Genomic DNA, 14557 nt, shown 5'->3' on the forward strand with positions numbered 1-14557 from the left:
TGTGCATTGGGAATTATCATACCCTGTAGAGTTGACTCAAAGAATCCCAATGTGTAATGAAAAGTAGTGTGCAACTGATGGTCACCAAGCAAGCATTATACTCCACCATGCCCTGCCTTGGAGGGAAAAAAAATGACCCGAGTTGTGAGGTAGATAATCAGTCTATTTAGAACTCCTGAGGTAGTGAGTCGGGAGCCGTGAATGACACGTGTGATTTGGGACACAACAGTTATTGATGTCAAGTATGCAGTCACCAAACTGACGGGCAATAAAATACGCTACCATGTTGTTGGAGAGCAGATACATGCTGAGATATCTACTTCCAACCTGAGACAATTTTATTAAAGAGAGGTTCCCATCTTTAATAAAAACACACAAAAAGAAGCCCCACTTGATAACATGATACAATCAAAACATCGTCTTCTTCTCCCAGCAGGCAACACTTCACAAGCTGTCTCTATCAGGTCACTTATTGTATAAACCAAATTCAAAGTTAAACACACAATCCAGCATGAAAGACAGGTGTTAAGACAATGGATGGGTATCTTTAATAATGCCGAAAGCTAACATGGCTTATTGGAGTTAGTTAAATAGTTACACTGTTCTCTATCTGGTCAGGGTTCAGATATGTGTAGGGTACTTCGAGCTCAGAGTTTCTTTTTGTAATTGCTTCACTGAGGCAGGACAGCTCGGCTTGAAAGTCCTTGATCATCTGCTTAGGGGCAGGCTCGTCAAATCTCTCGTCAGGGTAGGTACCCAAGAGAACCTGCAAGAATGACAAAATGAAAGAAAGTCAGACTGAAGTAGTGTTTCTTACTTTTCTTTAAGACACATTCAAATTGTCAACATTACAGTGATCATTCGTCATCACCAAACTCACCACGTCTGTGTACTCTTCTGAAAGTACCCACGACATTGCTGCAAACTTGACCGTCTCTCCAACATTTGGGAGGGTCTCGAAAACTGTCTCCATGCTTGACTGGCCGTTGGTGGTTGGAGGAGGTTTGCGCAGCAGGAGCGAGCCGTTTGGCACCCAGGAGTTGAAATCAAACTAGGTGATGACAGAAGTTTCCACGTGTTACCTTTATTTCCTGTTAGTGTTTAAGTCTCCTTTAAACTTATTTTCTTATTTGGATGCTTGAGCTTCACTGTGCAGAATGGGATTGTTGTTTTGATGCTGGAGTTCATCTGTTCAAGTGGTAAAGGTTATCTCTGTTCGTCTTCAAACTAAGTTTAGAGGGTAACTTCACCATTTTTACACATTAAACTGTGTTTACAGGTCTTAGGGAGTGGTGCTGTATATATGTAGAAAGTAGTATAAGCCTTTTGTAGCTCCAGAGGAAGCTCCATGTGATCTGATAAACTGCCTCCAGTGATGTACCCAGTGGCTGAGTTGCATCATGGGGAATGTAGGCACCAGGTTTTGAAAAGGAAGCATTATGGACAGTTCAGAAACAAATGATCAAAATCAATACGGCAGATCCAGAGACAGCCATTTTTATATTCCACATTTTCTCTTTTCAAAACCTGCAGCCTGCATTACCCACAAATCTGCTGCTTGTTCCGTTCATGTCAAGTGTTTGATGAATGATTAGGTGCGAGGTTACCTGTCCGTTATTGACTGCAGCGTGCTGAGCTGACACTGTGAAGATCACCATGGTGACGAACTTGGTCACTTCCTCCACGGTATTAAAGCTCGCTGGAAACCCTGCAGGCAGAGCCAATATCAGTTACTGAAACTGTCAATATACTATATGCTAATATGATTTTTAAACCAATATGTTGTGTTTAATTTAGAACTTGGATGAATACCTGAGGCTTTGTTTTCTAAGAAGCCGTGTGTGAATATCTCACTGATCCAGGCCTGCAGCTCCGTGTCCTTTTGGACATCGCTGTCCGAGGAGTAATAGTGCCTCACTATTGCCTTCACAAAGCTGGTGAAAAATAGGGTTATTTTTTAAAAACTTTAATTATAAAAACTCATAAAAACTCCATCTTTTAAATACATTTGTGCTTGGGCTGCATCACTCTGCAGCCGTCTCACCTGCTGATGATGTTCCACAGCTTCAGGCCATCGTCTCTGTAGTAGAAGTTGGGGATGGACTCCAGTCCTCGTGCAGCGATGTTCTCTGGCAGACAGAGGGAGCTGTAGGTCAGTTCAGAGAGAGACCTTCTCATGAGCTCCATCATCCCGTCCCATCCGAGTGAACTCTAATAATCCATAATACAAAAATTAGAAGCATCAGATTAATCCGTGAACAACAAAATGAAGACAGGCAGAAGGTAGATGTGGTTTACACAGTAGTGCAATTTTGGTATAAATATCTGACTGTTTAGAAATGTACATGTTTACGATCCATACTGTGTGTAAAATCCCATCAGGTCCAAGAACAGATTGGCGGGCCATGGTATTTATTTGGAGAGTGTGACGCACATGAGGGATCAACAGCTGTTCAGGAAGAGAAATTCAAATTTCAAAAGTATGTCACCAAAGCAGCCATGAACACCTCTACAAAAACACTTGAATTAACAGGAAGATGGAACTGATTGTGTTCCCTTTCATCAAAGCACTATGTTTAAACAAACCCTCAACAAGCTGAACATACAGTATGTCTTTCTGATTTCAGACACCGTGAAACTTTCCTGAGGTAATTTTTGAAAACATCCAACCACTGTGTGATTATACCTTGTAGAGGGGGTGAATGACAGGGAGGCTGCGGAGAGTGGCGACGGTAAAGACCTCTGCCAAAAGGTGAGCTCTCATGAAGTGATAGACGGACTGATGCAGCATCAGATCAACATTTTTAATGAACATCTTGGCGAGCAGCCAGTCCATCTCCGAGTCACTAGGCAGAAAGATGGGGTTCTTCTCGGAGGGTTGTTGATGCAGCTGGAGCATGAGGAAAAAAAGGTTTATTTCACTAATTGACAGTGGAGCATTCTCGCAGCCAACTACAAATACCAATGTATACACCAAAAGCTCTGTGAATATGCCGGTAACTTTCGATATGAATGAATACCTGTGCCAATTTGCTCTGCTGCACAGTAGTTTGTGACAAACCTGTATCGCAATTGGCTTCAGTTTGTTTTCTGGGTTCATGTAGAACAAACAGAGACCGGCAGTCACATGCAGAGTCTGACCATCATGCACCTTAGTGGGCAATCCATCCATCATCTTGAAGTCGCAGAGGAATACATTTCCGTTCTGTACGAGAAGGAAGCACCAATGTGTTGAAGAGTCAGGACAATTTGAAAAAAGTCAAGTGTTTCTTGACCTTAGAATACATGCAGATGTTTTATTGCTGCACGACTCTTACTTCAAATAATCTCCCAAAGAAAGTATTCTAAACCATTATATCCCACTCATCTTTCATACCATTATTTCCATCTGCAGAGAGCTTCCCTCTGCCAGGGACGGCTTCACCATCTCCTCTGTGACTGGGAAGTTTGGGGGAAGCTTTGAGCAGCGCTTGATCACGTTGGGGTTTGTTGCGTTCAGAAACTGGAATCCATAAAAGTCGTCGTCCTTCCAGTGTTCTATAACATACACTGGAAGAAAAGCAATTGGCACATATAATCCATTACCACTTGCTTCAGGAGTTGGCGGGGTACACTAGTCTCATGCACAGATCGTGAAAATACCAAATTGAGTCCTTGCCTTTAGATCTGTAAATTAACCCATAGTGTTGGCATTTGAAGATCTGTGACCGAAACTCCGAAATCAACTTTCTTGCTCCAGAATTACTTTATAAGTGTTGCTTTAAAAAGGACAGCAGTAAGCCTGATCCATGCAGCAGTGACAATAAAAGCCATTTATGGCAGTCAGCTGCACCTCAGCACTCACTTTAAACCACATAAAACATTTCTCAGTTTTGACCATCATGTTTTAAACACATCATGATTTGTACCATTTTAATATTTATTTCATGTTTTTGCTGCCAAGTTAAGTTTACTTATTGCCACGTGTATGCTTGTAACAACAGTTACCTGTTATTATGAATCTATAAGAGTTGAAGTGAGTCAAATAGCTGAACTACAACTCCACCTCACCTGACATTGTTGTCTCTTTGAACCAGAAGATTTTTTTGATGTCCTCAGTTTTCTCCCATTGTTCGGTGGAGCCAAGCAGCCCTTTAAACATGAGTTCAGCACCACTGCAATGAGGAAATGGCCCAAACAAAAGCCAAGCATAATGCAGATAATTAGACAACGTACTGACTGATGGGTAATTGTGTTGTTTTGCCTTACAAATAGGTTTTAGACTCACGATGTTCTTTTTGCGTAAAGCATTTCCATTAATTTGGACATGGAGAAGGCGATCTCTGCCGGGAGCTCAGATACGTGTTTGAAATCGCTGGAGTGTGGGAGCTTTGGATCAGTAATTGCCCATCTACAAAAAACAAGTGTGTGGAATTTTTTTTTAAAAACACATCACATAAGCTTTAAAGACAAACTGCAGCTGTATGGGCATACATGACAACTTACTGATACAGGCTCCTCTTATCTATCAGCTCTTTCTGCCGATGGTCAGTCAACACGGGATGGTCGTCCTCAAAAGCTTTCGTGGCTGACACAAAAAAGAACATGACTTTGGTATAAACACAAGGTTTGGTATTAAACCCTGAATGTTGTCCTGTAATTTTCTCATTATCTGTGTGTTTTGAACCTGACCTCTCCCTCCTCTCAGCTCCTCCTGCTTTCCCCTGGAGATCCACCTGTAACAGGGGAAAAGAAGGACCTCTCCGTCTGGAGTCGTCACCCTTATTTTGGAGCAGTACCACTCATCCTCTGGGAGAACAAACAGAGGATCTTTCTCCAGCCTGACGAGCAGAAGTTTCCCGAGAGACGAACTGGTTTTCAGCGTGTACATCCCCGTCTGGGGGGAAAAAAGAGATGGAGGTACATTTTTACCTATTGTGTGTCGGCCAGGATGGTGCCAAAAAGAAAAAAAAGTCGCCACCAAGTCACACACTCTAATATTTCGTTGGACCACCTTCAGCTTTGATTACGGCACACATTCGCTGTGGCATTGTTTTGATAAGTTTCTGCAAGGTCACAAGATTTATTTTTTCCGCCCAGTGTTGCATTAATTTTTCACCAAGATCTTGTATTGATGATGGGAGTCTCGGACCACCGCGCAAAGCCTCAGTGCCCCAAAGATCCTCAATGGGGTTAAGGTCTGGACTCTATGGTGGCCAATCCATGTGTGGAAATGATGTCTCATGCTCCCTGAACCACTCTTTCACAATTTTAGCCCAATGAATCCTTGCATTGTCATCTTGGAATATGCCCATGCCCCGAAAAAATCCATTGATGGAATAACCTGGTCATTCAGTACATTCAGGTAGTGAGCTGACCTCATTCTTTGGGGACATAATGTTGCTGAACCTAGACCTGACCAACTGCAGCAACCCCAGATCATAGCACTGCCCCCACAGGCTTGTACAGTAGGCACTAGGCATGATGGGTGCATCACTTCATCTGCCTCTCTTCTTACTCTGATGTGCCCATCACTCTGGAACAGGGTAAATCTGGACTCGGACCACATGACCTTCTTCCATTGCTCCAAAGTCCAACCTTTATACTCCTTAGCAAATTGAAGCCTTTTTTCCCCGATTAGTCTCACTGATTAATGGTTAGTGGTTCTGAAGGCTACACAGCTGTTCAGTCCCAATCCCTTGAGTGTGTGTGGAAATGCTCTTACTTTTACTATGTAAACATAGCCCTGAGTTCTACTGTTGTTTTGCTACAATTTGATTTAACCAAATGTTAAAGTGATCACAGATCACGATCAATCAGGATTTTTTTCCGACCACATTTTCTCCTCAAAGACGATGGTTCCCCACTATCCTTCTAGTTTTTAATAATGCGTTGGATAGTTCTTAACCCAATTTAGTAATTTCTGCAATCTCCTTAGATGTTTTCTCTGCTTGATGCATGCCAATGATTTGACCCTTCTCAAACAGACATCTTTTCCATGACCATGGGATGTGCCTTTTGACGTGATTAAGAAATGAGAAGCTACTCATTGCATCACTTGGGGTTAAATAACTTGTTGCCAGCTGAAATTTAATTGGCCATACAGTAATTATCCAATAGGAGGCCCTTATCTATTTGCTTAAGTTTTTTTGGCCAGGCAGTGTATATTCAAACTAAGACTGTACAGACTCCTTCAATACTCCCACACTAGTTGAATAATCCCATCCCTGTTGGCATCATCTCAAACATGCCTTTGTATGGTAACATCAAATAGCGTATAAAGCTACACTGTGCTTGCTGTGTATAGTTTATGACCCACAGGTGTTGAGTAGAGATTAAAAAAAGAATATATTAAGACAAAAAGAAAGTCTGTGCTATTATCTGATTTCATTGATTAAAAAGAAAATGTTTAGAAATGTTAAGTCTACAAGAAAATAGACATATTGAGCAGCTTGTTTTTTTTTGTTTTTGTTTTTGTTTTTTATAAATGTGTTTTATTACGTCATTAACATTGTAAATATTACAATTCTGAGTTTGAATTTCCTCTCCAAAACTACATAGTGCCCCTTTAACTTTATATGTAATAATTTAGTTAGAAAATTTAAATGTAATTAAAATACTTAACCCTTTAATGATAAACCCCAAAATCCCCCAATTGGGGTTTTTAACTCTAACCCCTAACCCTAGAAAATTGGCTTGGGGCTTAAAAGGTTAAAAGGTTGTGTTTCAGCCCAATTCTTTTGAGTGTGTTTATTTTCATCCTTTACACAGTGATTATTTAGTCATAAGTCCAGTGGAGTAAAACAAGTGTGGTAAAATTTTGTTGAGCAAAGACCAACAGTTGGATTCAACTCACCATCCCGGTTTGAAAATCCACACCTTCGTTGTCCAGCTCCGTCCGCTCACTCTTCCCTCCGGTTCCAATTAAAGTGACGAAAATGTGGTCAAAAGTTCCTGCGTTAATCATGTCACCTGTTGTCACTTCTAGTTTGTACTCAGCCATGGTCGGTCAGTAGTAATTATGCGTGGAGTGGAATGTAAAATTAAATTACCAAAACACAACAGCAAATCTAAATAATTTTGCCCAAGCAAAATACCTTCATCACCCACCTTTGTAGCTTTATTTTGCTCCTCGGTTCTGCCTTGTTTTAAGTCCCGGCGTCTCCTGCTCCTCCCACCTTTGGTCCAAATGATCATGTAGGTATGATTTGTGAAAATTCAGACTATTGGGATTTTAAACAGCAAAATCATATGCAAAATTATACTGTCCATGCTCTGAAGATACTAAAAACACTCCTCCACCAGGCAGCTACAGCTTACTTGGAACCTGATAGCACAGTCAAATAGTTCAGACACAGAACACACAGTCTATAGCCTAAACTCCCGTACATTTATTTAGAGACAGCCCTGTAATTCTGACAAGTTATTGACGGATAGCATAGTCTTCATCTGACTGGAATTCATCGCAGCCCAGATGCAGTTATACAAAACACTGATTATAAATCATACATGTAAATCATCATCATTACAAGTGTCTGTTGGAAGATGAGTTCTACATCCATAATAAATGCAAACTGGTTTCAGGAACGGCTGTGAGAGGCGGTATCTGTTTTTTCTTAGTGCAACCTACGCTACAGTGCATGCCAGTGTGTTGATATTAGGAACAGTGTATTGAAGGTTATATGTGGTTATAAGGAATAAGGTTATGTATATTTTTATTGCAATTTATAAAAATACTGAGCTAAACATGTTGACAAAGTATTGTGGTGAAACAAAAGAGGGAGTTTCTTTAATTGTCATATAAACCTTGTTGTTGGGGGTTTAATTAAGACAAAACATTGTTGATCAGAGTTTTAAAAAGTACTCAAAAGTCATAACAGCAAAGATGGCGTGTGAAGATATGAGTTTGGAAAAAGTCACACAGGTTTTTAGTGCTTGAGTAAAAGGAATGGAAGGAATATGTTAAATGCACTTAAAAGCAGCAGTAATTTTTTTGCCTTAAAATTAGCAGCTTCAAGTCATTTTGATGGTGTAGTGTCATGTAATAGGTTGAAGGGTGTCTCTGTCTCAGGCACTCCACCCCCATCACTTGTTCCTGCACTTTGTAACATCAGTGGGAGGGTAGGAAAGCAGCGCTACATGTTTACTTCAAGATCAACTTCATATCGACAAACTGTTGCAGACCTGGGGTTTGCATTTATGACTGGTATTTTACTGTAAACTGTGGGTCGACCAATCAGCAGTGCTGATTGTCAGATCCAACTTTCAGCATGTGTGATTATAAAAATTTACAATGTTTAATATGTTCTTAATTTAGTCTGTTAGCATATTAAAGGCTAGCGACAAAGAAAGTACAGTACGACTTCCTGTCCTGATATACCGTCTAAGAACTTGAACAGCTAATGGAACAAAGAACATCACCCACATGAATGCGTGAAGCTTTACTTTCAGGACAAACCGCGTCAGTTACACGACATGAATTAGTGACAGAGCAGATCCACAATATCAGCCACACGCTGGACAGCCAGGATGTGACAGCTTGTCACACTGTTAAAAAATACAATCCTGGTCAGTTAGCTACACTGTTTTCTATTTGTTCAGGGTTCAAGTAGTTATAAGGCAGCTCAAGTGCCGAGTTCCTCTTGCTTATGTCCGCACTGAGGGAGGACAGCTCTGCTTGAAAATCTTTGATCATCTGTAAGGCTGCAGGCTCGTCAAAGCGTTGCTCGGGATAAGAACCCAGAGGTGTCTAACATGGAAAAAAGCAAAATGTCACGTTACGGAGGAGGGGGTCAGCTAGGCCTTACACCTGTGGCTGTTTTGATTAATGTCAAACTTACAAAGTCAGACTTCCTGCTGATGAGCCATAAAGTAGATACACCTAAACCTGAAAATCGTTTATATGTCAGAGTCGCCAAGATATCCTCCATGCTTGACTGTCCCTTTGTCGTTGGTGGAGCTCGGTTCAGCACAAACGGACTGTTAGGAATCCAAGCTAGAAAGTCAAACTTTAGAAGACGTACAGCAGCAATTAACACAAGCGCTACTGACCTTGAACGATACAACTTTCTGCAACAAAACCAATAACATATTTCGAAAACGTCAAACTATTAACAATTTTTAATTTTCACCTAATGTTTTAGGGATGTGTACAGTTTTATAACCTAAATTTACAGATGGAAACTTTAACAAGTTGTAAACTCAAATGACCAGTCGCACGGCAGCCATTTCCCTCTGACATCACGGTGGGTGGGAAGCTCAATGTGTGGGGGGGGGGTGGATACTGTTATGCTGCTGTGTTCAGGGTTTCAAATCATAAAAAAGTGGGCTATCTGACAAATTGTTATAAATTGACCACATATTTCAAAAAGGTAATGGAACATATTTAATAACCCACCACCTTTTGTTAGTAAAAGGCTAATGTTAACATTGAACAGCTTCCTATGACACTTTGATACAAGTTACACGATACAATAGAAAAGGCTTACATTTCTCAAATATCTGATGGGTAGTCGAGCCATAATTCAAGACAAAACTCCAGATTTGATAACCCGCATTAGCTAATGTTAGCATTTAACCACTTCCTAGCTAACCTAACTGTTTGATTGCATCTAGTGTTTTATTTCCACACTTAAATGTGTCCAAGATTTGGGCATTGATATTTTGGAGTTGAAATTACACCTTTTCTGTCATATCGTACAACACCATGGAAAAGTAATGTTAGCTAGGAGAATGAAATATGGCTGGGTGTCTCTCTGTATTTTCACTATTAGTTGCTGATCAATTAGGAATTAGGGAACCAATAATTTCAGAGATGTCCCATCTCATAAGACATTTCAGCTTCCTGCCTGCAGCGTGATGTCAGAGGAAAATGGCCGCCTTGTGAATGTGGTCGATAGACTTTAATAAAGACTACAATTGAAAGAGTAGATACAATTGTTATTATTGCATTATCATTCTTTCTTTAACCATATGTTCTTGTTAAATCCTGCGATGGGTGTTAATTCACAGCACCACAAAAATGTTTACCTGTGCATTGCCAATTGCAGCATGCTGAACTGATGTCGTGAAGATCACCATAGTGACAAACTTGATGAGTTCCTCCACAGTTTGAAAGCTTGAAGGGATTCCTGTCAGTGTGTTAATAGTGTTAATGAAGGCATGATTAAGGAGGAGCACTTAGTGGACCAACCAGTAAGAAAGATACCTGAGGCGCCATTTCCCTGAAATCCATAGTAGAAGATCTCATTGATCCATTCCTGGATCTCAGAATCTGCAGCCACCTCACTGTCAGATGGGTAATAGTATGCCACCACTGCCTTGACAAAGCTGAGGACATCAACGAAAAATGTACCAGTATGTGAATGTTAAATGTAGTTTCAAGTTAAAAAGGAGACCCACTATGCTTTATGCTTTGTACCCATTTTTAGCGCTTTATATCAGTTCAAGTAGACCTATTCTAGTAGTAACCCAAAATAAAATTGGGAACCCAAATATTAGCATAGTGTGTCTACTTTAAATATCAGTTCAATCATGTTGAGAGTGAATGGGCTCATCTTGTTTCATTTGTCTACTGTGCTGTATATTTCATACCTGTTGATGATATGCCACAACCTCAGTGCATCATCTCTGTAATGAAAGTTGGGGATGGACTCCACTCCTCTAGCTGCAATGTTTTCAGGCAGGCAGAGGGAGCTGTAGTTGGTCTGTGCAAACCCCCTCCTGAATAATTCTATTAGTCTGTCCATATCAAGTGAAGTCTGAAAAATAAATAACCAGGTATTGTTGTTTGCTACAGCTTTTAGACAAAGATCCTCAGCAAGATTCACACACTTAAAAAACAAAAACGTTTTTTTTAAAAAATGTAATATCAAATAGTTTAAGCCATACATTTGTAAGTAATCTACCAGGGCCATAAAGAAGAGCACGGGCGAAGATGTTTGTATGGAGAGTAAAACGATGATGGGGCATCAACAGCTGTAAGGAGGGAGAAGAGGTGGTGACAGTTATGAATTACATCAGAGGATGAAGTTGAGCCTGCGTTTCAGTTGAGACGAACACGAACACGAACACGAACACGAACACGAACACACACGAACACACACGAACACACACACACACACACACCTTTGTGCAGGGGGTGAATCATTGGGAGGTTGCGAAGAGTCGCCATCGCAAACGTTTCTGCCAGCAGGTGTGGGTTTAGCAAATGGGTGAGCAATTGGACGTGGAGGATGTCTGCATGCTTCACAAATATTTTGGCAAGCAGCCAGTCAGACTTCAAGTCACTGGGCAGAAAAATGGGGTTCTGCTCTGAGGACTGCTGGTGGAGCTGAGGGAGGAGACGTGGTTAAGTTTGGTAAAAATAGAAATATAAAAACAAGTCAAATTGTATAATACAATAAAAGAAACCTGTATTGCAATTGGTTGCAGTTTCTTCTCTGTATTCAGGTACAGAAGGCAGAGAGGAGCAGTCCGAGCTGCCAGTTTATCATCAACAACTCTAGTTGGCAGACCGTCCATGATCTTGTAATCAATGATGAATATATTTCCTTTCTGGAGGAAAAAAAAAAAAAAAAAAAAGACCAATGAAAGGCCAGTTGGCAAGGGAAAGTACCATTTAAGATTTCATTTTATTATTTTTGTACCTCCATCTCCGCAGTCAGAGAGCTTCCATTGGCCAGAAAAGGTTTCACCATTTCCTCTGTGACAGGGAAGTTGGAGGGAAGCGCTGAGCAACGTCGGATCGAATGGGGGTTGGCGCCATTAAGAAACTGGTACCCAAAAAAGTCATCGTCCTGCCAGTGCTGCGACACATACTCTGGAGATGGTAAAACAATCTGTTTAACCAGAGATTTTTTTTTTTTTTTTTTTTTTTTAAACAGAAAAGTCAACACAAAATACGCTTATAGTAAAGACCTACCAAGCACGGGCGAGTCTTTAAACCAGGGGAACTCCTTCATGGCCTCGAAGCTCTCCCACGGCTCATCTGTCAGATTTTTCAGTTTGAGCACAGATCGTCTGGATAAAGCAAAAAATAAATTAAAATAACTGATTTATTGCACTTTTGAGTTTGTGGACATACTTCCAAGATGGATACTTTAGAATAAATGGTAGATACAGCACCAGTATTGAAGACAATTAGGGCCAGTGTATAAAAAGACTAATTACTTTTTCTCTCAGAACACGTTTTGAGTTTGAAGTCAGAATTTGGAGGGAAAAACGTCATAACTCAATCCTCATCATCATCATCACCCTAATCCTCTGCTAGACCACTTACATGTTTTGTCTTCGGGATTCAAATTGAAAAGCTTTTGATGGTGAGTAGCTGATTTCTGCTGGAACAGCTCTTGGGTTCGGGATGTTCAACACGTATGACATTCCGTCTGCATACTCAGCCCATCTGCGGAGGGGAAAAGGAAATAGAAAAAAAAAAAAAGTAACACAGAAGAAACCCAGTCAATGTTTATAGATATTGATAAATGAAACTCACACATATGTTAATTTTTGCTGGAGAAGTTCTTTTTGCCGTTGCTCTAGTAGTCGAGGATGGAGATCTTCGAAGGCTTTTGTAGCTGTGTGGGTCACAACCCCAGGGATGGATTTAAAAAGATCCACACCGATTCAGTTTGGTTTTTGCATGGCCGTGTGACAGAACAAATGCTCAAAGAAAAAAAAAAAAGAAAAAAAGTACATGATGTAAAATACTAACCCCTCCCCCCTCTCAACAACACAAACTCGCCCCTGGATAACCATCTGTGACAGGGGAAGAGAATCTCATCCTCCTCTGGCGTCGTCACCACGACCTTGGAGCAAAACCAATCCCTCTCCGGGGATTCGTGGAACGGATCCTTCTCCAGCTTGAGAAGGAGAAAAAAGCGTTGTCACAGAATACGTTCCCACCTGTGGATGGAAAGGATGACGCAATCAGTTCACACTGGAGGTAATTTTTTAAAGTTTTATTCACGTTCAACAACTTCCTCCCTCACTTGCTGACACATCAGCTGATGTTTTCCCCAGAAGTTATGATGACATGCGAGGAAACAAACACATTGTTGCCTTGAGTCAAAATGTAGGTATCTGGTTTGGCCATTTTTGGAAATGTTTCGGATAGTTAAAGTACAGAACACAACTAAGTGTATGACAGAAAGATATATATATAGTCAAGAATGTAGAAATGTTACACATTTTGTCTTTAACATATATGACTCAAAATAGTGACAGTGGAAGTAGACCGACTTCACATATGAAATGTCAGAACCACACCTTAGGCAGTTCCCATCAAGCTGCCAAACAGCTAATGAAGGATTAAAGTATAAAGCTCTACTAGTTGAGGTAAAGAAAAACAGAAAATATTCCCTAAAGTTCACACACACACACAAAAGAAAACCATCAACACATTTTCTAAAACATGCATTTCAGTTTGGACGACTTACGTTCCCGTGTTTTTCATCCCATCCAACCCTGGTCAGCTGAGTGGGCTCAGATTGCCTCTCAGTACCGATCAGAGTGACGAACAAATTATCAAATGTGCCTGCATGAAGCCTGCTTCCTGTAGTCACCTCCAGAGTGTACTCTGCCATAATCACGGCTAGCTACAACCTAGAAACGCAAAGGTAAAAAAAAAAAAACCCACCAACAGTGACATTCATAAATCCACTTCAAACCTGTCAAATACTGTGCCATCAAACACACATAATCATATAGAGATTCTGAAACTCCTTGAAGAGAGAGCAAAACTTTTGAGTCCCTAAACAGCATTGGCAGGGATCCCAACATTACTTGAGCAGTTAAACAGCAGTCACAGGTGTTGGACATTCCCTGATTACAAGAGTGCTGAGACCTCAGAGTGAGCCCATCAAAAGGGTTCAAATCAAAACATGCCATTTATACATGTTCCTCCTTATTAAGATGTTTCTCAACCCACACATTATTTATGAGAGCTGCAGGGGTTTGCTCCAGCTTCACACATCCTATGTTTTGCAAAAGAAAAAACAGTGTGCTCATGATTTAGATGAGCTGAAGCTAAACTGTATTTTTAGGATGATCATATATGAATATGGTGCTTAAAATTATTTTTTGAAGACAGGGTTGGCTGTTGAAACTAAAAGCTCAAATGCAGATAGTGGTTGGACTTGCTGTTTGCAGAAGCAAGTCACAGCCTTGCAATTTTAATACTTGGATAGTCATAATAGCGCTTAGTCACAAAAATTAACATCCCCTGTCAGTGAGCAGGTCTTTGTCGAAAGGTGGGTTTGCTATGAGCCTTGTCAGGTTCACAAACTGTCGCTCGGGACGAGAGGTCTTTCTAATATTTTGTCAAGCATGTTTATACCAGTGAGGGTTGAGTAATTAATAGAAGCCACTCATAACACAGTACAGGTTAACAGCACCACAAACTACACCCTCCAAAAACACAATTAAATCAACAATTGATAGTTGGACATTATGTAGATAGACACCATTCTCTCTGATTTGTGATTTAAATCCCTGCCCCAGCAACGAGGTTGGAGCTTTACTGCTCGCTTTTACAATACAGTGTACACCAGTCACTGTCATCTTACTGCAGCAGTGTAGT

The 14557-nt window shown here is 40.6% G+C and overlaps 2 protein-coding genes across 3 annotated transcripts; both read right to left on the reverse strand.

Annotated features, from left to right (window-relative positions):
* Window positions 1-525: 525 nt before the first annotated feature.
* On the reverse strand, window positions 526-10246 carry LOC119012534 (hydroperoxide isomerase ALOXE3-like). 2 transcript variants are annotated; one of them, XM_037086451.1, is made up of 16 exons: window positions 10187-10246; window positions 7090-7157; window positions 6836-7009; window positions 4672-4876; window positions 4486-4567; window positions 4268-4390; window positions 4051-4154; window positions 3377-3549; window positions 3062-3205; window positions 2687-2890; window positions 2363-2449; window positions 2045-2211; window positions 1813-1934; window positions 1608-1708; window positions 881-1051; window positions 526-766 (listed from the first exon to the last, which is right to left on the reverse strand). In XM_037086451.1, exons 3-16 carry the CDS (start codon window positions 6980-6982, stop codon window positions 587-589), a joined length of 2010 nt encoding a protein of 669 aa, XP_036942346.1. In that variant the 5' UTR covers window positions 6983-7009; window positions 7090-7157; window positions 10187-10246; the 3' UTR covers window positions 526-586. The 2 variants fall into 2 exon arrangements, with proteins under 2 accessions (XP_036942346.1, XP_036942344.1); XM_037086449.1 differs by lacking the exon at window positions 10187-10246 and adding an exon at window positions 10009-10069.
* A 351-nt stretch (window positions 10247-10597) lies between these two features.
* On the reverse strand, window positions 10598-14549 carry LOC119012535 (polyunsaturated fatty acid lipoxygenase ALOX15B-like). The gene is made up of 10 exons (XM_037086452.1): window positions 13647-14549; window positions 12692-12859; window positions 12473-12554; window positions 12260-12382; window positions 11903-12000; window positions 11628-11800; window positions 11392-11535; window positions 11107-11311; window positions 10870-10956; window positions 10598-10739 (listed from the first exon to the last, which is right to left on the reverse strand). The coding sequence occupies exons 1-9, from the start codon at window positions 13864-13866 to the stop codon at window positions 10883-10885; spliced, it is 1287 nt and encodes a 428-aa protein (XP_036942347.1). The 5' UTR covers window positions 13867-14549; the 3' UTR covers window positions 10598-10739; window positions 10870-10882.
* Between the last annotated feature and the right edge of the window lie 8 nt (window positions 14550-14557).

The sequence above is a fragment of the Acanthopagrus latus genome, chromosome 22 (genome assembly GCF_904848185.1).
Source record: "Acanthopagrus latus isolate v.2019 chromosome 22, fAcaLat1.1, whole genome shotgun sequence".
Taxonomy (NCBI): Eukaryota; Metazoa; Chordata; class Actinopteri; order Spariformes; family Sparidae; genus Acanthopagrus; species Acanthopagrus latus.

Bases quoted from the DNA above. Each gene is read 5' to 3' on its own strand.
- LOC119012534 (XM_037086451.1), bottom strand. From the start codon at position 6,982: ATGGCTGAGTACAAACTAGAAGTGACAACAGGTGACATGATTAACGCA. The intron at 3,206-3,376 runs GTATGAAAGATG...CTTCTCGTACAG, and splicing joins CTCTGCAGATGGAAATAATG to AACGGAAATGTATTCCTCTG. The intron at 2,212-2,362 runs GTATGGATCGTA...ATGGATTATTAG, and splicing joins CTGATGGGATTTTACACACA to AGTTCACTCGGATGGGACGG.
- LOC119012535 (XM_037086452.1), bottom strand. From the start codon at position 13,866: ATGGCATGTTTTGATTTGAACCCTTTTGATGGGCTCACTCTGAGGTCT. The intron at 12,860-13,646 runs GTTTGAAGTGGA...TTCTGTGACAAC, and splicing joins GATGGCACAGTATTTGACAG to GCTTTTTTCTCCTTCTCAAG. The intron at 12,383-12,472 runs GTGAGTTTCATT...TCCCCTCCGCAG, and splicing joins CAGCAAAAATTAACATATGT to ATGGGCTGAGTATGCAGACG.